Source organism: Cydia fagiglandana, chromosome 21, assembly GCF_963556715.1.
Source record: "Cydia fagiglandana chromosome 21, ilCydFagi1.1, whole genome shotgun sequence".
NCBI classification, from domain to species: domain Eukaryota; kingdom Metazoa; phylum Arthropoda; class Insecta; order Lepidoptera; family Tortricidae; genus Cydia; species Cydia fagiglandana.
In genome coordinates, this window is record NC_085952.1 from 14,973,158 (window position 1) to 14,995,593 (window position 22,436).

Genomic DNA, 22,436 nt, shown 5'->3' on the forward strand with positions numbered 1-22,436 from the left:
GAAATGGAAATTATAAACAAGCGGATATATTCGGATATCCCTAAATTTGATCTAATAACTAAATCTAGAAATATGAAAAAAAAATATTCGGCATAATTATATATACTTATAAACATTATACAAATAAAGTAGACTGGCTTCAGCAACAAAACAAAACTATAAAACAGTACTAATGGCGCCATCTTTCGAAGTTTCCTCGTACTGTTTGGGTTGTACAAATATTAATGTTATACGACAACGCTCATAGATGGCGATACATACCATAAACCTAATTTTACTTTATAGTATTTTGAAAATTAAAACAAATCAAAAATGTAATAAATAGTCGAACAAGACTTATATAAGCTATGTTAGATTATGAAATACTCAAAATACCACAATAGTTTATTATCATACCGTATTCGTATCTGTGGTTACAAACCGATGACGTTGACATGTTGACAGTGACATGTGACATTTGACCAGCTGGGTTTATTGAACTCGGCGAACACGGTAAGTTTAGCCGCTAGTTTTATGTTAATTAATTCCATTTTACTAATAAAATAATAGTAAAAATAGTTGTCAATGAATCCCTAACCTGTATAGCATTTATTTACTACAATTTTGTACTCAATTCAACGTTAAAGCATGATTTATTTCGCACATAAGTTGTTGTTTTTGTGTATCGCAAATAATTATATTCAGTATACGTATGCATTGGTAGGCGTTACTTGAATTTTGCTCACTTATTCCCCGTTCGACCGCCGCATCGTTCGGACCAAGTAAGTCTATAAAAACCAGTTTTATCTTGTAAAAAATATTTCTTATTTAATTTGTTGTTATCTTAAAAACCTTATCAGATATCGTGTTTACTGATTTATAAAGTAACTGAATAGCATAGCCAATAAATGTGTTATAAAGCTGTGCAATTGCTGAGGAAAAAAACAACAAGTATTTACATATTTTATCCTTATAGTAATATTTATTGCAATTCCTTTTGAGGTTGCTCTAAGTAATTGCTATTGATTACTTTGTTATTTTGTATTTACTCATATCCAATGGAACCTTGTCCTTTATTAATAAAATTTATTACAAATAATAATACATTTTCAAAGAAAAGTACCTAGATTAAAATTTGCTGCGGAGACCGCTCATCAGGTGCTTATTTGCCACTCCCATTATAAAAAATTGATAATTAGGTAATATATTTACTAATACCTATATTATTCTAATGTTAAAAAGAAATTAGTAAAACAGACCAAATCTAATGAACATTTACCTACATAATTATTTCTTAAATGAAGTTTTTTTCTGACAACATTTCTATCAGTTTCAGTAGGTAGGGTTAATTTATGAATTCATATTATTTCCACGCCTAAATTCATTTTAAGTACACTTCTTCTTCGTGGTCGTGACCTCATGTCTGAGGGACGTGACTCCTATGGGTTATTCTTCCTACCACTGCTCTCCAGGCCTCTCGATCTTCGGCCATCTGCATTGTTGCCTGGAGCGAAGTCTGGGTAATATTTTGTACCACATCTGACCATCTACTGGGTGCACGCCCTCTACTCCTTCGTCCGTCGACACTCCCGGTAATAATGCACCTTTCTAGCGTGTCCGTGCCGCGTCTGACTGTGTGGCCGAAGAATTTGAGGACTCTTTGGGTACAGATGGTGGATAGCCTTGTGGTGATTTTGAGCTCCTTTAAGATAGACTCGTTTGTGCGGCGTTCAGTCCAAGATATATTCAGCATTCTGCGCCAGCACCACATCTCGAACGCGTCTATCCTTCTAAGTGCCCGGGCTTTCAGTGTCCAAGTCTCGGAAGCATACAGGAAGATTGAGAAGATTAGGGTATGCATGAGCTTTATCTTTGTTTTGCGGTTAATTCCTCGGTTCCTCCAGATCTTCTCAAGTCGCTTCACTGCTGCTTTTGCCATCTGACCTCGCCTGACTATCTCCTGATCACAGTCCCCGTCATCGCTAATTTGTGATCCTAAGTAAACAAACTTGCGTACTGAATCAAGGTCACGTAGCTCGTTGGTTCTCTGTGGATGGCCGCTCCGGTTGACAAACATCAGTTTGGTTTTACTTCGATTGATCAGAAGACCATATTCTGCGCTGATGCGATCAATCCGGTCCAGTATATCGGCGAGTTCAGCTTCCGTCGAGGCTATGATTGTGGTGTCATCAGCAAACCACAGATTATTCAGGAGGTAGCCGCCAATGCGTATCCCGCCTTGCTGGTTCTCTAAAACCCTACGCATGATATGTTCACCGATTAGATTGAACAATTGCGGTGACAGGATACATCCTTGACGCACCCCGCGTTCCGATTGGAAAGGTTCAGACACACACTCCCCTATCCTCACCCTGGATCTACCACTGAGGTAGAGGTTTTGGACCAGAAAGGTTAGGTGATCTGGCACCCCCATTTCGCTCATCACCTCGAACATTTTCTTCCAGCTGATGCAGTCGAAGGCCTTTGCATAGTCTATGAAGCACATAGCGGCACTGATGTTATGTTCCCTACACTTTTCTATCACCAACCTAATGTTGAGGATTTGCTCCCGTGTCCCTCTTCCTCTCACAAAGCCTGCCTGTTCTTGTGGAATCTGTCTCGCTATAAAGGATTCCAGTCTTTTGTTCAGGATGTGTAGGAGAATTTTGCTGGCATGCGAAATGAGCGAAATGGTGCGATAGTTTTCGCACTTGCGGGTAGATCCTTTCTTGTGCAGGGGCACCACAGATGATTCTGTCCAGTCTTCCGGCCACTGGCCAGTTCTCCAGACTTTTAGGCAGATTGTGTGAATAATGTTTACTCCTTCCGGTCCTAAGTTCTGAATCATTTGCGTGGTAACTCCGTCACTGCCGCATGCTTTATGCTTCAGTTTCCGGATGGCAGACTCTACTTCGTGCAGGAGGATATCGGGCTCCCTTTCTGCGTAGTCCAAATATTCTTCCTCTTCGCATAAAGTGTTATTATCACAGTATAACTGCTGACAATATCCTCTCCACCTTTCCAGAATTGTCGTCTTGTCCATCAAAGGTGTTCCATTGTTGCTCTCTATGGTCCAGTGTTTAGGTTTAAACTCGTTGGTCAGGATCTTAACTTTTTGAAACATGTCGCGGGAGTGAGCCGTTTCAGAGCATTTTTCAATGTCGGCACAAATTCCGCCAATAAAGACCTCTCTATCTTTCCTGCAGAGCTTTTGGATTGTACTATGCAGGTTGGCGTAGCGCTTGCGATCTGCGTCCGAGCATAAACCACCTTCCTTAAGGGTTTTTCTCTTTTCGATCATCGACCAGGTGTCGGCGCTGATCCATTCTGCTCTAGGCACTGCTGCTTTGTTTTTTTCCGAAGCTTGTTTAGCCACCTCCAGCATTGCGCTTTTTAAGCTAGCCCAGGTGGACTCTGGTGCGTCTAGAGGGTCCTGCCATGCCTCAGCAAGCCTATTGCTAATGCGTTCTTTGTACATTTCCAGAGCTGGGGTGTTCAGACGAATCGGTTTGTTTAGTGTCTCCCTTTTCGCCGATTTTAGGCGCACCCTGAATTTGGCTGCCAAAAGCTGATGATCGCTGCCACAGTCCGCTCCAGGTCGCGTTTTTGTAGCACAGATTGAAGATCTCCATCTTTGGCTTATCAATATAAAATCGATCTGGTTTCTGTACAATCCGTTCGGTGATGTCCAGGTATAAAGGCGTCTCGGGTGTTGTTGAAACCAAGTGTTCATTACCGTCAACTGGTTCTCCGCACAGAAGTCCAAGAGCATCTCACCTCGCTCGTTTCTGGTACCTAGTCCAAATTTGCCGACCGTGTTCCTCAGATGGTTATCGCCGTCCGTTCTACCTATCTTGGCGCGTACACTACGTAAGAGTAAATACAAACTTATAAAAATTAGTGGTCCACACAGTGGCGGATTTGCCTTAAGGCCCAGTAGGGCTGAGCCTACGGTGGCAAGACATTAAGGGCGGCAGTCTATATGATACATACTGAGAAAGAGGTGGCTAGTAGTTACTACAGGGCCTGGAGCCTAGGGCTGTCAACACTTCAAATCCGCTACTGCGTGTACAGCAACAAAAAGACTAAATATTAAATATTGTCTCATAGAAAATTTGAATTTCGCGCATTTTTCTACTGACAAGATTTGCTTGACCGTCTATAACCTCTATACAGGAGAGTGGATGTAAACAGCGAACTCATATACATGGAAGTATTCTGTCCGCTCAGTTATGACCCAACGTAAACTATTCGATTGTAGGCGGTGCTTACAAACTATTCGATTCGCAACTTCAGTTCGTCCGAAATGACAGTCAGTGACGGATGGCCAAATTGATTTATAAAAACAACGTTTTTTTGTAATTAAAAATGTCTTCATGTGTCGTGAAGTGGTGCAGAAGTTATTTTAGTTCATACCAAGGATAGTGGAATCACTTTTCACTTGTAGTAAACAGATAACTTCAGTAAAATTTGGAATAAACATGACGATTTGTTTTCAATACTACCGTGCTAAGCTAAAACGTAACAACTGCATACGACTTTCATAACAACATACGACTTTTTAAATTGCGAGGATAATAGGGATGGTGTTATGCCAAATGAAGTAGACTATTTTATTAACTTGTACTTGGTTTAGGTATTTTCTATATAATTATAAATGTAGTAGGTAATGAATTCTTTCTTACAGATTTGTATATTCCTTTTTTATTTCATGAGACGGAGCTGTAAAAAACTACCTCATTCTTTCAAATTCATAATCAAATTTGATATTATCATTTTACATTACTTTCCATTCAGATTCCCACAAGATGCTATTCGCAGAGAACTATGGAAAAAAGCTGTCCAATTATAGAGACATGAAATTAAGTGGATGCCTGGAAAGATATCTAGAATATGCTCTATTCATGAGATATAACTCGTGGGATAATCATACCCGGTCTCCTATATGTAGATACATTTCCACTGAATTAATTTAACAAATACACACATTATCTGAAAATGTTGATCATTCGAATCCACCCTCTACCGTCACATATATGTAGGTTCTCTCTCAAGCCATTTCCGTCAGTATAAAAGAGCGGCAAATTTAGAAAATGTAAGCGCGCGAATGGGTGTGTTCCCATACAAAATTTTAACTTTGCACCTTTTTCTACTGACAAACTTGCTTGACCGGCTATATACATATAAAATATTTCCATTGGAACTGAAAGTGGGGATTTATTGTGACTCCGCCTATTCAAATATTTTTGACCCGATTCGTGTACCCATGTAAATTTTGCAGGCTGTATAGCCAGTCCGAATTCTAAGATCAAGTTTACCATACATTTACAATGGCGTACTTGATCTTAGAAAAACGGACAGACTATACCTGAACGTGACTTCGCACTGCCATACAAATTTATAATAAAATATACAAAATACTTATTATAGCGGAATACATTTATACAACAATGATATATTTACTTATGTTGAGTTAGTCTGTCATTTCATAACAACATTTTAACTAGTTATTTTTAATCTGCATTAAATTATAATACGTGAATTATTTGACTGGTTCTTCAATGTATGGCATAAACCTATCCCTGTCCAAGTCATATTCTAATCAAATGTGAACCGCAAACTCTCAGCGGCCAGTACGTACAGTAAGAAGGTTATTAGCGGATTAATGTCGCTGATTGGTAGTTATTGACATTATATGCATTTCATCTACACTTAGCTATGTACCATTAGTGTAATAAAGATGACTATTATTTTGTTTACCAGCTTTGATTACAGGCTCTGTAAACGCGTCGTCTTATTTAAATGTAGGCGTAATTTTGTATGTGTGCTAATTTGGCCCGAGAATTTGAACGGTAATGTTCCTAAGGGCGGTTTCCATACTAAATATATACGTTCACTGGATGTAAATATTTCCATTATGTCTTATGAAAGTAGTTGTGACTAACCCCTGTTATCAAAAATTGAAGAGAATATTATTATTTATTGCTATGAAATAAACATGTAGACAGGGGTAGCCAAACTTTGGCCCAACGGGCAACTCTGGCCCCACAAGGTAGTTTAATCTGGTTTGCCTCATTCCCTTATAAAGCAGAAAGACCAGGGCCAAAATAAATCTATTTATATTATTTATTGCATAGTTCATCTTCATCACAATCACTTCCTCTAAGACAAGATAATGAAGACCAATTTTGGCTTTCTTAATATTTGTGTGAAAACAACATTATATAAATTTTAATTGCAAAACGAATTATTTTTACAATTTTCATGTTTATACTTTAAGTTATCAGCAAGTAGGTAGTCATAGGTACAAACAAACAGCTCATATATAAAAGGCAATGTTTTGTTCTGTTCTCACATTACATTAGTATACAGACGATACATTCATCAATTTCAGATAAAGGAATAATACACAATATATCATATTTATTGCTTGGAAACAGCCCACATTGTGTTATGTTATGACTGTGACTGCAATTGTGTATCACATGTACCTATTTTCGTTTCATATCTTTATTTGCGGCGTTTGGCGTTGAAACCTTGGGGACATGGGGGCCATGTGAGCGTCGGCTGTATAAAGATTTTTTGGAATATAGGTTGTAATAAAAATAATCCGTTTATATTGGAATATTTTTAGACGCGAATTTTTTTTTTATGGGACAAGTCGTCTAAATAGGTCTACCCTGATACAAAGGCCAAAAATATTCGTACACGTCTAATCAGAATACGATACCAAATATGCCCTTAAACGGTTCCCCACTATTTTTGCTACACCTTGTACAGTCACCTGCAAAAATATGTTACACAACTAAGGCTGAACAAATATCTGACACGACCTTATTTGTAGAGCCATAAGAGCGTGTCACATATTTTTGCGGCCTTCGAAGAGTAACATATTGTTGCAGGTGACTGTACAAACAGCTAGTAATCTAAAACCGAAACCACAGTTAAAACCATTTAAGAAATTCTGAAGAACTTAGTAATTCGAACTGAAATCATTAAGAGCCCTTCAACGTGCACACTAGCGCCACTGCTAAATAATCGTGATTATTTAAATTTCACGAAAGATATTTAAAAAAGGGGGCCGCTACGGACTGTATTGTGTATTTAAGTACCTTTTGAATACATCAAACTAGTTTTAATGTTGCTGGATTCGTCGATCTAGGAACACAAAACAAAAACGGCCGTTTTTGCTTTGGACGCATAGATTGCCAAATCCAGCAACATAAAAACTAGTCTGATGTATTCAAAAGGTACTTAAATACACAATACAGTCCGTAGCGGCCCCCTTTTTACACGACTGCCCAAACAAAAAGAGTGTATTGTTTTCAGCGTTCATGTTTGTATGTATATATGTATGTGAGTTTCTTTATTCCACCATAACTTCTGAATGCCTTAACCGATTTAGATGTATGATACTAGAATCCTTACGTCATCCCGACTAACATAGGCTATGTGATGTTATTATAAAACCAATATGGCGGACGTAATACACAAAATTGCGTCACGTTTAGAAAAAAAAAATCTTGCAATCCTATCGAGTGGGGTCTCAAAATAAAGGGCCTTGAAAGACGATTTAAAATATATATGCAGCATACGCGTTTAAGTCTTATTTTGGTTAAATAAGGATTTACAAAATGTGCTAAGAAAAATAAATCCTTCTATCTAATTTAGTGAGCTATCAAATGAAAGGGTATTGACTGCTGATCATAAAAATATATAGGTACAAATCATCCATATGATTTGTATATATTTTTATAAGGTAAAAAAGGGACTAAACACAAACATGTTCTAAATCTATTGAAATCTAAACCTGTGAACTTCGATTTAAGCGATTTGAATAATTTATGGCTTATTGCATTCTTACGTCTACGCCTCGGCTAGTTTGTGGCCATGAGTAAGCCCATTCATAATAAAAAAAAAATCTTATATTTCTTGTGAATAAAATTGTACTTGACTACTAATTCATCCCAACTGTAAAAAAACAGATTTTGATTTAACACGTGCGTAGGTAGGTAGGTACATACCAACCTCAATCATTTCTTCTTAACTTTAGTACTAAACTAATTTTCATAATAGTAAGAAGTATGTAAGTGACAATGATTATACATATTATGTCTTTCTATACTTGTATTGGTCGACTGTAACAATAGAAGTGTATTTGTCATTCTATGTCTGAACACCAAATTAAAGGCGCACCAAAGGTAAACTTCGCGTAGGGCCGAAAGCCCGAACTGTCCAAAAGAGGCGTACCTACCTTTAGTATAATATTGTACTTACGCTTACCAAAGCCGAGTGCCTTCGGCGCCCTCATACTCAAAACGTTGGGCGTAGCCCGACGTACGTTGCGCGCTGTACGCTTACCAATCCCGGGCGCCTCCGGCACCCTCATACTAAGAGTGTCGGGCGTAGGTAGTCCGACGTACGTGGCGCGCTGTATGTGTTCCAAAACCGAGCGCCTTCGGCGCCCTCATACTTAAAGCGTCGGGCGTAGCCCGACCTACGTGGCGCGCCGGACGCGTTCCAAAACCGGGCGCCTTCGGCGCCCTCATACTAAGAGTGTCGGGCGTAGCCCGACGTACGTGGCGCGCTGTACGCGTTTCAAAACCGGGCGCCATCGGCGCCCTCATCCTAATAGAGTCGGACGTAGCCCGACCTACGTGGCGCGCCGTACGCGTTGCAAAACCGGGCGCCCTCGGCGCCCTCATACTAAGAGTGTCGGGCGTAGGTAGCCCGATGTACGTGGCGCACTGTGTGCGTTCCATAACCGGGTGCCTTCGGTGCCCTCATATTTAAAGCGTCGGGCGTAGCCCGACCTACGTGGCGCGCTGTACGCGTTTCAAAACCAGGCGCCTTCGGCGCCCTCATCCTAAAAGAGTCGGGCGTAGCCCAACGTACAAGACACGCTGTACGCGTTCCAAAGCCGGGTGCCTTTGACGCCCTCATACTTAAATCGTCGGGCGTAGCCCGACCTACGTGGCGCGCCGTACGCGTTGCAAAACCGGGCGCCGAACATACTAAGAGTGTCGGGCGTAGATAGCCTGACGTACGTGGCGCGCTGCACGCGGTCCAAAGCCAGGTGCCTTCGACTTTCTCATACTAAAAGAGTCGAACGTAGCCCAACGTACGTGGCGCGTTGCACGCGGTCCAAAATTATGAGTCTTTATTGTGGACCTTCAAACCCTCATGGCCATTATAATTAAAAATTTCTACTTCTTTCTAAGAAATTATATTTAAAAATGTCGAATATCCCAAATTGGGAACACATCCACATATTGTCCGCAGAAATGAAGCCCGGACGTATTCCAGAACGGTGAGCTTAATTAAAAGGTCCCAGTTCCAGAAGCTAATATCCACATAAAAAAAACTTCGTGGACAAACTAAATGGCCGGGGGAAATCTATATACCTACCTTAAATCATAGTTTTATACTTAGTTTTTTTCACTAAAATGTTTAAAATAAAATAATTAATAAAAAAATTAAAAACACGACTGCTGCATTTTAAAGCGAACTGAAAAGCTAAAAATAATGTTCATATGTTAGTTACATAACTTTATGAATCTAAATTGGAATGTAAATATACACTCACGGTCATTCACAGTAAATACTAAGGGTTATGCTCATTTATGACCGTGAATGTAGGTACGTGTACATTTAATTTCTATTGCAGTCGGGGGACCTTTTGAATGAGATGCACTTAGGCACACCAAGGTCCCCCGATTGTAATAGAAATTAAATGTACACGTACCTACATTCACGGTCATAAATGAGCATAACCCTTAGTATTTACTGTGAATGACCGTGAGTGTATATTTACATTCCAATTTAGATTCATAAAGTTATGTAACTAACATATGAACATTATTTTTAGCTTTTCAGTTCGCTTTAAAATGCAGCAGTCGTGTTTTTAATTTTTTTATTAATTATTTTTTTAAATATCTTTCGTGAAATTTAAATAATCACGATTATTTAGCAGTGGCGCTAGTGTGCACCTTGAAGGGCTCTTAAGAGTAAGTAATTGTAATCCGGCTAAATGCAATTAAAACTGAAATCATTTAAGGAGAAGTAATTTAAACTGGCACGTTGTAATCAAAACGGAAACCATTTAAGGGGAAGTGTGTCCACGATGCGCCCGTACAAATGTTCAGACTGTTGCAGTATAAAATACTTAGTGTCCGTGAGTAGAAAACCGTTTAAGACTGGATCCGACAACGGCAATAGGTAATTCACGAGTGTAAAAACTAAACTCAAGAACAATGAAAACGTGTAGTTTTGTATGAAACATTTTATGTGGCCCATTTTTATTGCTTTTAAATATGTATTAAAGACATTTATTTAGCTAACCATCTAGTTACCACGATGACGTGATGACCGCATCTTCTTAACTTTATTCCTACCTTTTGCTACGCTCGGCAACCTAACACCAAGATTTCGCACAGGCACTATTTCTATGAAAGTATAAATCCAGAGGAATTGGTATCAGTCCAGTTTCCTTACAGTGTTTTCCTTTATTGGATAACTTCTGGTAAATATTCTGTCTATCCATACGTTCTGACGTGGTTCTGACTGAGAAAAATATCTGGTACGACCGATCCTAGATGAGAAGCTTCGCTTCCGACCACCGATCAATGATTAAGTGTAGGTATTTATTTAAATGCGGTCGCCACACCACAGCCTCGAACGTGACATCATACTGGGGCAAGTTGAAGGCAAGCGCGCTAGAGGAAGAGCCCCTGCAAGATGGCCGGATTCTATAAAACAAGCATGTGGTTCCATGCAGAGGGCAGCCCACATAGCCCCTGTTCGCGATAAATTGAGGGACTTAGTTGTTGGTCACAATCCTCTGTCATGAGACTCATGAGGGAACGACGAAGAAGAAGAAAATTTATTTAAACTTTTTGCAGTTCAAAAATGGGTACGGAGCAGGAGGTCCACAACATCCCAGTTTCCCTCGTGGGGGAGATCAACAGCAGCAACCACGACGCCCTGGTGGTGGTCACCGTGCCCGGGACCCCTCCTCCTCAAGCCTTAGAGGACTTTATAGCGGCGGCCGTGCAGACCGACAAGGGATTGGAAAAGGTAGGTTTTACCAGGTACTTACTGTGCAGTGCAACACGACACAAAAAAGGCCTAGCCTAATCAGAGGGGCTACCGCGAAAACCGAAATTCGAAAATTGCGGGGATCTTTCTCCTTCACTCCAATGAAGGCGTAATTAGAGTGACAGAGAAAAAATCCCGCAATTTGCGAACTTCGATTTTCGCGCTTATAGCCCAGTAGTGAGGTAGTGACCCTGCCTACGAAACAAAAGGTCCCGGGTTCGACCTCTGGTAAGCAGCAACCACGATGCCCTGGTGGTGGTCACGGTGCCAGGGAACCCTTCGCCTCAAGCCATAGAGGACTTTATAGCAGCGGCCGTGCAGACCGACAAGGGATTAGAAAAGGTAGGTTTTACCAGGTGCTTACTGTGCAGCGCAACACACTTAGGTATCTACAGCAAAGCCAACGTAACGACACAAAAAGGCCTAGCCTAGTCGGTCGGTAGTGACCCTGCCTACGAAGCAAAAGGCCTCAGGTTCGACCTCTGGTAAGAGCATTCGTACCTGCGTGGGTTTATCAGGAATATTTCCGGAGTTATGGATGTTTTCCATGAATTTACAGTCTGATCCAACTAAGGCAATTTCATTTTTAATATATATTTATTTTTTTAAATATGGATATGACGTTTATGAATGAATTAATGAATAATATTTATTTCAGGACAAGTCCCATATTATTATAAAATAAAGAAACTTTTTTTCAAGTCGACTGGCGCAAAATCAGCTTAGACGGATTATTTTGGCTGTTATATTAAGTATTAATTAACTTGATTGTAAAAGTAGGCATCCAATTTAAATTTAAACTGCCTACCCGTGGTAAACGTATTTGACAAACAGAGTTATGGGACTATTATAATTATCGTCGCTCGTCGTCAATAAATGATGATTGAAGTATCTAGACTGTAATGTGTAGATATGACCTTGTATTTTCAGTATTAATGACAGTTTTAATTGCCATGACTTATCGTGCATTGTATTTAATGTGTACTTCAGCAATGACGCAAACAAAATACGACTTTGTCGTGTTAGCAAATTTATTGATATAGCCATGATAAGCAATAACATTATTATTAGCAAAATAAAAGTTTTTATCAGCTTTTGCCCAGCGTAAGGACTATAGGCTCAACCCGTCTATTACAGCCATACTAAAATATTTTTTTATGAGGATCACAAAGACGGTTTTGCTCTGCATCCCTGTGCCGCTTAAAGCTGACGTTGGGATGGCATGGTTGTGATCGATACTAAAGTCACCTAAAAAGCATGAAATAATGAGATGAGATTATTAATTAGCTTTTTTTAAATGTTATTTCCGTCAGAAACCGGGCGTGCTGCACTGCGCTCGAGTGTCCGGCAACAGACTTGTTCTCTCGCCCACTGGACCCCTCACACCGTACGATGATGTCAGGTAGCACACATTTTGAAACAAGCTACTTACAAAACAATAGGTAGACGCTTTTATTGCTGACTGCAACTGACTATAACTATACTGTTCGCCTTTGTGTGACTATCAAGTACTTCTTAAATACTTGGTAGTGTAATAAGTGCCTTTCCAGGTCTGTCTACGAGGCCGCTTTAGCTGGGGTGCGGCGCGCGGCAGAAGCCGGTGCGAGCCGGCCCGTGGTGGCCCTGCCGGCGGCCGCCGCCTGGCCCAGGGCTCCACTTGTGGCCTTGCTCGGAGCCCTGGAGGCGCTCTACGTGGTACGTACGAATGTGCTGCCGTAAAATATTCCACGAAAAATTATTCACGTGGATTTTTTTTGTAAACTTTTTAGAACGATTTTGAATTTGGATTGTGATCGTGTTTTATTTTATAAAGCCGGCCACTGACGAGACTTCCAAATGGATGCCGTTACAATGGATTCATCCAAATGAACGGCATCCTAATATTAAACATCCCTTAGTACTTCTCTGTTTCCGCTACCCAAAGGTTGTCTGGAAGAGATCGCTCTTTAGCGATAAGACCGCCTGTTGTCTGCCTCTACATTTAATCAATTGTATTTTTCTTTTGTATCTTTTTACTGAGGTGTGCCAATAAAGAGTATTCTATCTATCTATCTATCTATATTGTACGTTTTTGACATTTCCGGACTGATTTTGGATTGCAGCCACGCTATTTGGACTGTTGGAAGGCTCGTCAGTGGCCACCTTGACAAAGTATTGATTACACCTTCATTTCCAGCCCATCCAAATCCGCGAGACATTCCCGTCTCAAGCGCACTCGATCAAGTCGCTCGGTGTGTACGGCGAGGGTGTTGCCAACATTAACAACGTGATACGCGACGCCTGCGCTTTAGAGGCGGCCAGGTATGAAAATTACACAATACACAGGTCACACACACACACGTGCTTATCTTTTACACAAAAATATTTCTAAAAACAGAAATCCTCTATTCCTCATAATGCAACTTTAAAAAAAATCCATGTTTTATTTGTTCGCTAAGCGTTGACAATAGAGTATTTGATTGACAATTTTTCATGAATGGTATCAATTGATCAGGTTTGTTTTTAGGATCAAATGTCTGTATGGGATGATCTGTATTCCCATATGTTTTTTAAGTTTCCAATTTATTGTGATCAATTGCTCATTTTCTATCTATTTAACTAGATTTAGTTATACAATCCAACATGTGTCAACAACCCTATTATAAATGTACTACAATTTGCTGCTGCGTACTGCCGAAGAGTTTGATGTGGAATAAAATACCTATAATCAGTGTATAATTAATTACCTTTTATAAAAAGGTAACACCAACCTTAGCGAAAAATTAATATGTATTATAAATAATGACAAGAAACAAAATTTTGTAACATTAATTTTGAGACCTTTATATTATGTTATATAACTTATATATATTATGTGGAAGCTTGTAATTTGCATCTAGTAGATAAGTCTATTAACCTATGTATTAGGCAATAAGCATCCCGAATAAAATAAAATAATTTAAGGCCCATTTAAATTGTTTTCTACAGAGGCGTGTCCCGCGACATCGGCGGCGCGGACCCGGAGCGCATGACGCCGCGGCGCGTCGCCGAGTACCTGCGCGGCGCCTTCGGGCCCGGCGTGCGCGTGCGCGTCGAGGACGACCCCGACAAGCTGGCCAAGAACTACCCGCTGTTCGAGGCCGTCAATAGGGCTGCCAACCAAGTTCCGAGGCATAGAGGTACATAGTTGTTCGAGGCGGTCAATAGGGCTGCGAACCAAGTTCCGAGGCACAGAGGTACATAATAGTTGTTCGAAGTGGTCAATAGAGCTGCGAACCAAGTTCCGAGGTACATAGTTGTTCGAGGCGGTCAATAGGACTGCGAACCAAGTTCCGAGGCACAGAGGTACATAGTTGTTCAAGGCGGTCAATAGGACTGCGAACCAAGTTCCGAGGCATAGAGGTACATAGTTGTTCAAGGCGGTCAATAGGACTGCGAACCAAGTTCCGAGGCATAGAGGTACATAGTTGTTCGAGGCGGTCAATTGGGCTGCGAACCAAGTTCCGAGGCACAGAGGTACATAGTTGTTCGAGGCGGTCAATAGGGCTGCGAACCAAGTTCCGAGGCACAGAGGTACATAATAGTTGTTCGAAGTGGTCAATAGAGCTGCGAACCAAGTTCCGAGGTACATAGTTGTTCGAGGCGGTCAATAGGACTGCGAACCAAGTTCCGAGGCACAGAGGTACATAGTTGTTCAAGGCGGTCAATAGGACTGCGAACCAAGTTCCGAGGCACAGAGGTACATAGTTGTTCGAGGCGGTCAATAGGACTGCGAAGCAAGTCCCGAGGTACAGAGGTACATAGTTGTTCAAGGCGGTCAATAGGGCTGCGAACCAAGTTCCGAGGCACAGGGGTACATAGTTGTTCGAGGCGGTCAATAGGGCTGCGAACCAAGTTCAGAGGCACAGAGGTACATAGTTGTTCGAGGCGGTCAATAGGGCTGCGAACCAAGTTCAGAGGCACAGAGGTACATAGTTGTTCGAGGCGGTCAATAGGGCTGCGAACCAAGTTCCGAGGCACAGAGGTACATAGTTGTTCAAGGCGGCCAATAGGGCTGCGAACCAAGTTCCGAGGTACAGAGGTACATAGTTGTTCAAGGCGGTCAATAGGGCTGCGAACCAAGTTCCGAGGCACAGAGGTACATAGTTGTTCGAGGCGGTCAATAGGGCTGCGAACCAAGTTCCGAGGCACAGAGGTACATAGTTGTTCGAGGCGGTCAATAGGGCTGCGAACCAAGTCCCGAGGCACAGAGGTACATACATAACACCTACGTCCTACGCGTTCAAGAATGTCAATTGGCAACATTTTAGCAACCAGAAATGCTTATTTGGCGAAGCATCAAGTGGTATCCAGACGGGACTGATCAAATCGGTCGATTTGATCAGAAATAAAATTGGCGTCAATCTCCAATTTTATATTTATGGTGATCATAAACGTCTACTAAAGTTGACAAGCCGATAATCATCGTTTGTCCCTTTCCGATGTATTGGTATGATGGAAAGGGACAAACGATTATTATCGGCTTGTCAACTTTAACAGACGTTTATGAATAAAGGGGTATGTGTGTAACTGTGTCCAAGACGACACGATTTATAGAATTGGTATTATTTCAGGTTGTGTAATCTTCTTGGACTACGAACCGGAGAGCTACGAGGAGACCGTGATGTTGGTCGGCAAGGTAAACGTTTATATCTATTGTTTTATAGTGCTTTATCATATTTAGATAATAATATGGTGACTTTTTTTTGTCGCGTCGTAAGGCGCCGGCCGAACCACGCGGCTTTTTTAGGGTTGCGTACCCAAACTTGATAACATACGAATACATTTGTGGCAGGCAACTTGGCAGGTATTTGATGCGATACATTTGTGTATGCAGGGCGTGACCTACGACACTGGCGGCTGCGACATCAAGGCGGGGGGTGTGATGGCGGGCATGTCGCGCGACAAGTGCGGCGCGGCCGCCGTCGCGGGCTTCCTCAAGGTAACTCACACACCACTGCGACATCAAGGCGGGGGGGGGGTGATGGCGGGCATGTCGCGCGACAAGTGCGGCGCGGCCGCCGTCGCGGGCTTCCTCAAGGTAACTCACACACCACTGCGACATCAAGGCGGGGAGGGTGATGGCGGGAATGTCGCGCGACAAGTGCGGCGCGGCCGCCGTCGCGGGCTTCCCAAGGTAACTCACACACCACTGCGACATCAAGGCGGGGAGGGTGATGACGGGAATGTCGCGTGACAAGTGCGGCGCGGCCGCCGTCGCGGGCTTCCTCAAGGTAACTCACACACCACTGCGACATCAAGGCGGGGAGGGTGATGGCGGGAATGTCGCGCGACAAGTGCGGCGCGGCCGCCGTCGCGGGCTTCCTCAAGGTAACTCACACACCACTGCGACATCAAGGCGGGGAGGGTAATGGCGGGAATGTCGCGTGACAAGTGTGGTGCTGCCGCTGTCGCGGGCTTCCTCAAGGTAACTTACACACCACTGCGACATCAAGGCGGGGAGGGTGATGGCGGGAATGTCGCGCGACAAGTGCGACGCGGCCGCCGTCGCGGGCTTCCTCAAGGTAACTCACACACCACTGCGACATCAAGGCGGGGAGGGTGATGGCGGGAATGTCGCGCGACAAGTGTGGTGCTGCCGCTGTCGCGGGCTTCGTCAAGGTAACTCACACACCACTGCGACATCAAGGCGGGGGGGGGTGATGGCGGGCATGTCGCGCGACAAGTGCGGCGCGGCCGCCGTCGCGGGCTTCCTCAAGGTAACTCACACACCACTGCGACATCAAGGCGGGGAGGGTGATAACGGGAATGTCGCGCGACAAGTGTGGTGCTGCCGCTGTAGCGGGCTTCCTCAAGGTAACTCACACACCACTGCGACATCAAGTCGGGGGGTGTGATGGCGGGCATGTCGCGCGACAAGTGCGGCGCGGCCGCCGTCGCGGGCTTCCTCAAAGTTACTCACATACCTACCACTTCGGTCACCTGACTTTTGCCACCTTAAATCTCATTTCCATGACTTATAGTTACATGACATGACTTAGGGTGGCTTTCCATCTGTCCAATACCTTGGACCAATGTGTATTTGTTTAATGAGAGAGAGAGACGCAATGCACATTGAACCAAGATATTGGACAGATGGATACCACTCTTAGCAATTAATATCTGACAGGGTATGCGTTCAAACCTTCTCATAATTGTATGTTTATGTGTGTCCCGGACGGTGGTAATATCAATAGTAGATCAATTAGAACAGCAGCGTCTGGAAGACCTAGATGCTAAGCGTCATATCCGCAAGACGCGACCTAAGCCCTCAGACACATACACCCGCAACTCGACTGGACAACTCCATTGCGCATCGTGTGACCGCATCTTCAAGACAAAGATTGGTTTTGCGAGTCACATTAGGGCTTATCATAATCCGGATAAGAATTGTTGATGGAGTCTGGAGTTTTCCTATGTTTGCTGGTAGACATTGACTTTTAAGTGATGATTTTGGATGATAAATATTTAATAACATTAATTAGGATTTGATTTAATTTGGTTTGATTTTGTTTGATGTTTCACATTTAATATTTGCTTTGGGTTGGTGTGGTGAAAAATGTTCTGTTTCACTCGGGGGCAAATTTTGTTTAACCCTCACTACGCTCAAGATTCCATATTAGCACGAGCGGTTAAAAAACAACTTTGCCCCTTTGTAAAACAAATAACTGTTTCCCTGTAGGCTTGTGAACTCATGAAACCCAGCGTCCGCGTATCAGCGGCGCTCTGCATGGTGCGCAACTCGGTGGGCTCGGAGGCCTACGTGGCGGACGAGCTGATCCGGTGCCGGCGCGGCCTCGCCGTGCGCGTCGGCAACACCGACGCCGAGGGGCGGATGGTCATGGCGGACGTGCTCGATGAGGTAACAACACACACAGGAACACCTATTTTACAACGGGAATAAAAACAACTTGAGTCCTAAAAACACCTGTATAATGTTCCTATATAAGGGTAGTAATCTGTCCAATATCATGGTCCAATCGCATTGCGTCTCACTCTCTCATTAAGACAAAATATACATTGGACAGGTGGAATTAGACACAGTAAGACTGTACAGCGGGAAAAATCTTTTGCACGATTTCAAATGTTCCTATGAAATCCCATTATTTCCAAGTTTTCGACGGGATTTCCGAGATGGCTTGAAAAAGCAGTTTTAATTCATAGATGCGCGAACGCGCAGAGTCAGCGCGGCGGCCGCACTTGTACACGGTGGCCACACTGACGGGCCACGCCGTGCGCGCCGTCGGGCCCGCCTACACCATCGTCATGGACAACCACGCCGCCAGGTACAAAACTCATTATTTAGAAAAGAGCCTTCATAAATTTCATTCCATTTCTATAAAATAATAATGTGGCTTTCCATCACATATGGGTTCTTATGCTTATATTATTATTATAAACTTCTTTTATTATTTCTCGATTCAAGAATATTGTCGTAATCCTTTGACCGCCAAGGATGTCAACTGACGCGCGCGGCTACAACCCAATGTCAACCTTTGTGCATTCCGACGATGTTCACGATGACGCGCGTCGCGTTCAAAGGGTTAAATAATGTTTATAACGACTACCAATGATAACTAATTGGCCTAATGTTCCACAGTGTGTTACTAGGCTCTGTATAATGTTACACCGCTGACCTTAACGTTCTTCAGAGCTAAAGGTCACGCGGAAGCGTTCCGGGCGTCAGGCGAGAGCATCGGCGACATGGTGGAGGTGTCGACCATCCGGCGCGAGGACCTGGCCTTCCACCGCGGCCTGTGCCCCGGCGACCACGTGCACCAGGCCAACAACCAGCCCTCCACGCAGACCAACCGCGGCCACCAGGTACTGAGACCAACACTCTTAACTGACCATCGGTGACATGGCGGAGGTGTCCACCATCCGGCGCGAGGACCTGGCCTTCCACCGCGGCCTGTGCCCCGGCGACCACGTGCACCAGGCCAACAACCAGCCCTCCACGCAGACCAACCGCGGCCACCAGGTACTGAGACCAACACTCTTAACTGACCATCGGTGACATGGCGGAGGTGTCCACCATCCGGCGCGAGGACCTGGCCTTCCACCGCGGCCTGTGCCCCGGCGACCACGTGCACCAGGCCAACAACCAGCCCTCCACGCAGACCAACCGCGGCCACCAGGTACTGAGACCAACACTCTTAACTGACCATCGGTGACATGGCGGAGGTGTCCACCATCCGGCGCGAGGACCTGGCCTTCCACCGCGGCCTGTGCCCCGGCGACCACGTGCACCAGGCCAACAACCAGCCCTCCACGCAGACCAACCGCGGCCACCAGGTACTGAGACCAACACTCTTAACTGACCATCGGTGACATGGCGGAGGTGTCCACCATCCGGCGCGAGGACCTGGCCTTCCACCGCGGCCTGTGCCCCGGCGACCACGTGCACCAGGCCAACAACCAGCCCTCCACGCAGACCAACCGCGGCCACCAGGTACTGAGGCCAACACTCTTAACTGACCATCGGTGACATGGCGGAGGTGTCCACCATCCGGAGCGAGGACCTGGCCTTCCACCGCGGCCTGTGCCCCGGCGACCACGTGCACCAGGCCAACAACCAGCCCTCCACGCAGACCAACCGCGGCCACCAGGTACTGAGACCAACACTCTTAACTGACCATCGGTGACATGGCGGAGGTGTCCACCATCCGGCGCGAGGACCTGGCCTTCCACCGCGGCCTGTGCCCCGGCGACCACGTGCACCAGGCCAACAACCAGCCCTCCACGCAGACCAACCGCGGCCACCAGGTACTGAGGCCAACACTCTTAACTGACCATCGGTGACATGGCGGAGGTGTCCACCATCCGGCGCGAGGACCTGGCCTTCCACCGCGGCCTGTGCCCCGGCGACCACGTGCACCAGGCCAACAACCAGCCCTCCACGCAGACCAACCGCGGCCACCAGGTACTATACCAACACTATTAACTGACCATCGGCGACATGGTGGAAGTGTCCACCATCCGGCGCGAGGACCTGGCCTTCCACCGCGGCCTGTGCCCCGGCGACCACGTGCACCAGGCCAACAACCAGCCCTCCAGGCAGACCAATCGCGGACACCAGGTACTATACCAACACTTTTAATTGTGCATCGGTGGACCTTATGCTTTTTGTAACAAGGTTGTGGGCGACGGTACGTGTGTAATGTTCAGTAGTAACTAATAAGGTAGGTACTCAAACTCATACTCATAATCTTTATTGCATATCACATTGTATCTTAACCTATATTACATAGAGTTGTATACAACATGACACCCTGTAGGGCACAGCAAACAGTTTATACAAGAGGAGATCGAATTTTTTGTACATGATAATAAGATTATATAAGTGTTATTTATTGTATAGGTACTTTATTGGCCGTGAAAAAAATAATTTTAAATATAATAAGCTTTTTTAATGAGGTGATCTTTTAGTTTTTTAAAGAATTCATTGTCGGACTCGGTCTCTCTTATTTATGGGCCGGTACAGACGGACACCTCGTGTGGGAACTGCACGCTGACGTTGCAGTCGGCGTGCAGTCGGTTGCGGTCCATCTGTATCGGCCGTATGAAGCCAGTTTCGTGAACCTGTAACACGGTGTCGTCTCCAGGGCCCGGCCGGCTTCCTGCTGCTGGTGTCGGGGCTGGAGGCCGGCGCGGTGCCGTACTCGCACGTGGACGTGGCGGGCGCGGCCGGCTCGCTGCCCGCGCCGCCCACGGCCGCGCCGCTGCTCGCGCTCGCCGCGCACTACAAGCTGCTCAGCTGCTAAACTCACCCTGCCCGCGTGGGCCATACTGAACATTCCTGGATTCTGATATATGAGGAAACTTATTTTTTCTAAGTGGCCGGTCCGGGAATTTTCAGTATGCCCTAATTATTAATAGGGCCAGTTGCACCGACCGCACCGCGATGAAATGTCGATGCTTTCTATAGGAGAGCAGATTTTTTGCCATTTCAAGGTTGTTTCGAACGCACGACATTGCAAAATTTGACTAAGGGTTCACCCTATATAGGCTATATAACAAAGAAATAACAGAATATAGAGTTAGTGCAAAAGTTGTAACATAAGACACTATAAATTTATTTATCCGAGCAAATTTTGAAACGCGTTGGCGTAACTGTAGTGTAAACTTTTAAAATTACCTACGTTTTACATAAAATAAAAATACAGTTGTCCAGTGTGTAGGTACACCTTGTATAAGATGTCAGTTTTTTACAAACACTACGAACTAATGCATAATAAAGCATAATATTGTTAAGAAGTACAATATATCATAATAATGTTCATGTATCTATACCTTTTTTATCTTTTAATAAAATTATACATTTTAAATCTGCGTTTTATTTAATAAAGTACTACCTTTTGAAAGGCATGACATTACGGCTCATGGGACCCTGGGGTTTGCTAAGCTACTAAACCTAAAGAATTGGCGTAGGCGCCAGTTTTTACGAAAGCGACTGCCGTCTAACCTTCCAATCCAGAGGGGAAATTAGGCCTTATTGGGATTAGCCCGGTTTCCTTGTGGTGTTTTCCTTATCCGTTAAGCGACTAGTAAATATCGAATTGAAAGGCACGATAAATATAGAATTGATTTGATTATAATAATTCAGCCTATATATGTCCCACTGCTGGACACAGGCCTCCTCTCATGCGCGAGAGAGTTTCGGATATAGTGCCGAAGCTGGTCCAATATGAGTTGTAGACTTCATATACACCTTTGAATTTCTTCGCGGATTTATGCAGGTGTCCTCATGATGTTTTCCTTCACCGAGTAGCTAGTTAGGTAAATATCAAATGATATTCGGTAGGTACATAAGTTCCGGAAAACTCATTGGTACGAGCCAGGATTTGAACCCGCGACCTCCGGATTGAAAGTCGGACGTCAGATCCACTCTGCCACCACCATGAAGTTATATTGTTTAAACTGGAGCGATTTGTCACTTTTTTTGCCACACTAATTTGAACCTTATCACCGAGACAGAAAGTTGTTCGTACCAGACTAGAGAAAACGGTCCACATGAGATAGAAAACCCGAGCCCTGTGTCTCACTCGCACATGTTGCCAATGTTAAAAAGATACCATTGTGGTAGAAATTATATCAATATACTACTGAAATTCATTATCTTCTTATAATATTTTAGTGCTATATTCCGATTACAGTTCTGATATCTTTTAAGTAATTTGTTAATTATTATGATGTTAATATTATTAACTGATTAAGCCAAGCATGTGTACAACAAAAAAAAACAGTAAATTGAATATGGTAGAAATTGTAGTAACTTTGAATATTAATTGGTATCCCCAACTTGATGACGTATTTTTCGTGTATTTACAAAATACGTAAAT

The 22,436-nt window shown here is 43.9% G+C and overlaps 2 protein-coding genes across 5 annotated transcripts; one reads left to right on the forward strand and one right to left on the reverse strand.

The window, feature by feature from the left end:
- Nucleotides 1–450: 450 nt before the first annotated feature.
- On the forward strand, nt 451–21,422 carry LOC134675169 (putative aminopeptidase W07G4.4). Of its 4 annotated transcripts, none has more exons than XM_063533357.1 (12): nt 451–492; nt 10,881–11,055; nt 12,390–12,478; nt 12,627–12,771; nt 13,253–13,377; nt 14,044–14,234; nt 15,669–15,733; nt 15,932–16,036; nt 17,777–17,956; nt 18,259–18,380; nt 18,747–18,807; nt 18,965–19,565. In XM_063533357.1, the coding sequence occupies exons 2-12, from the start codon at nt 10,888–10,890 to the stop codon at nt 19,109–19,111; spliced, it is 1,398 nt and encodes a 465-aa protein (XP_063389427.1). In that variant the 5' UTR covers nt 451–492; nt 10,881–10,887; the 3' UTR covers nt 19,112–19,565. The 4 variants fall into 4 exon arrangements, with proteins under 4 accessions (XP_063389427.1, XP_063389425.1, XP_063389428.1 ...); XM_063533355.1 differs by lacking the exon at nt 451–492 and adding an exon at nt 590–761; XM_063533358.1 differs by lacking the exons at nt 451–492; nt 18,965–19,565 and adding exons at nt 10,088–10,197; nt 20,700–21,422 and having other exon boundaries at nt 18,747–18,918.
- Nucleotides 893–5,895, reverse strand: LOC134674985 (uncharacterized). The gene is made up of 3 exons (XM_063533130.1): nt 5,871–5,895; nt 1,584–3,927; nt 893–911 (listed from the first exon to the last, which is right to left on the reverse strand). Exons 1-3 carry the CDS (start codon nt 5,893–5,895, stop codon nt 893–895), a joined length of 2,388 nt encoding a protein of 795 aa, XP_063389200.1.
- Nucleotides 21,423–22,436: the final 1,014 nt, after the last annotated feature.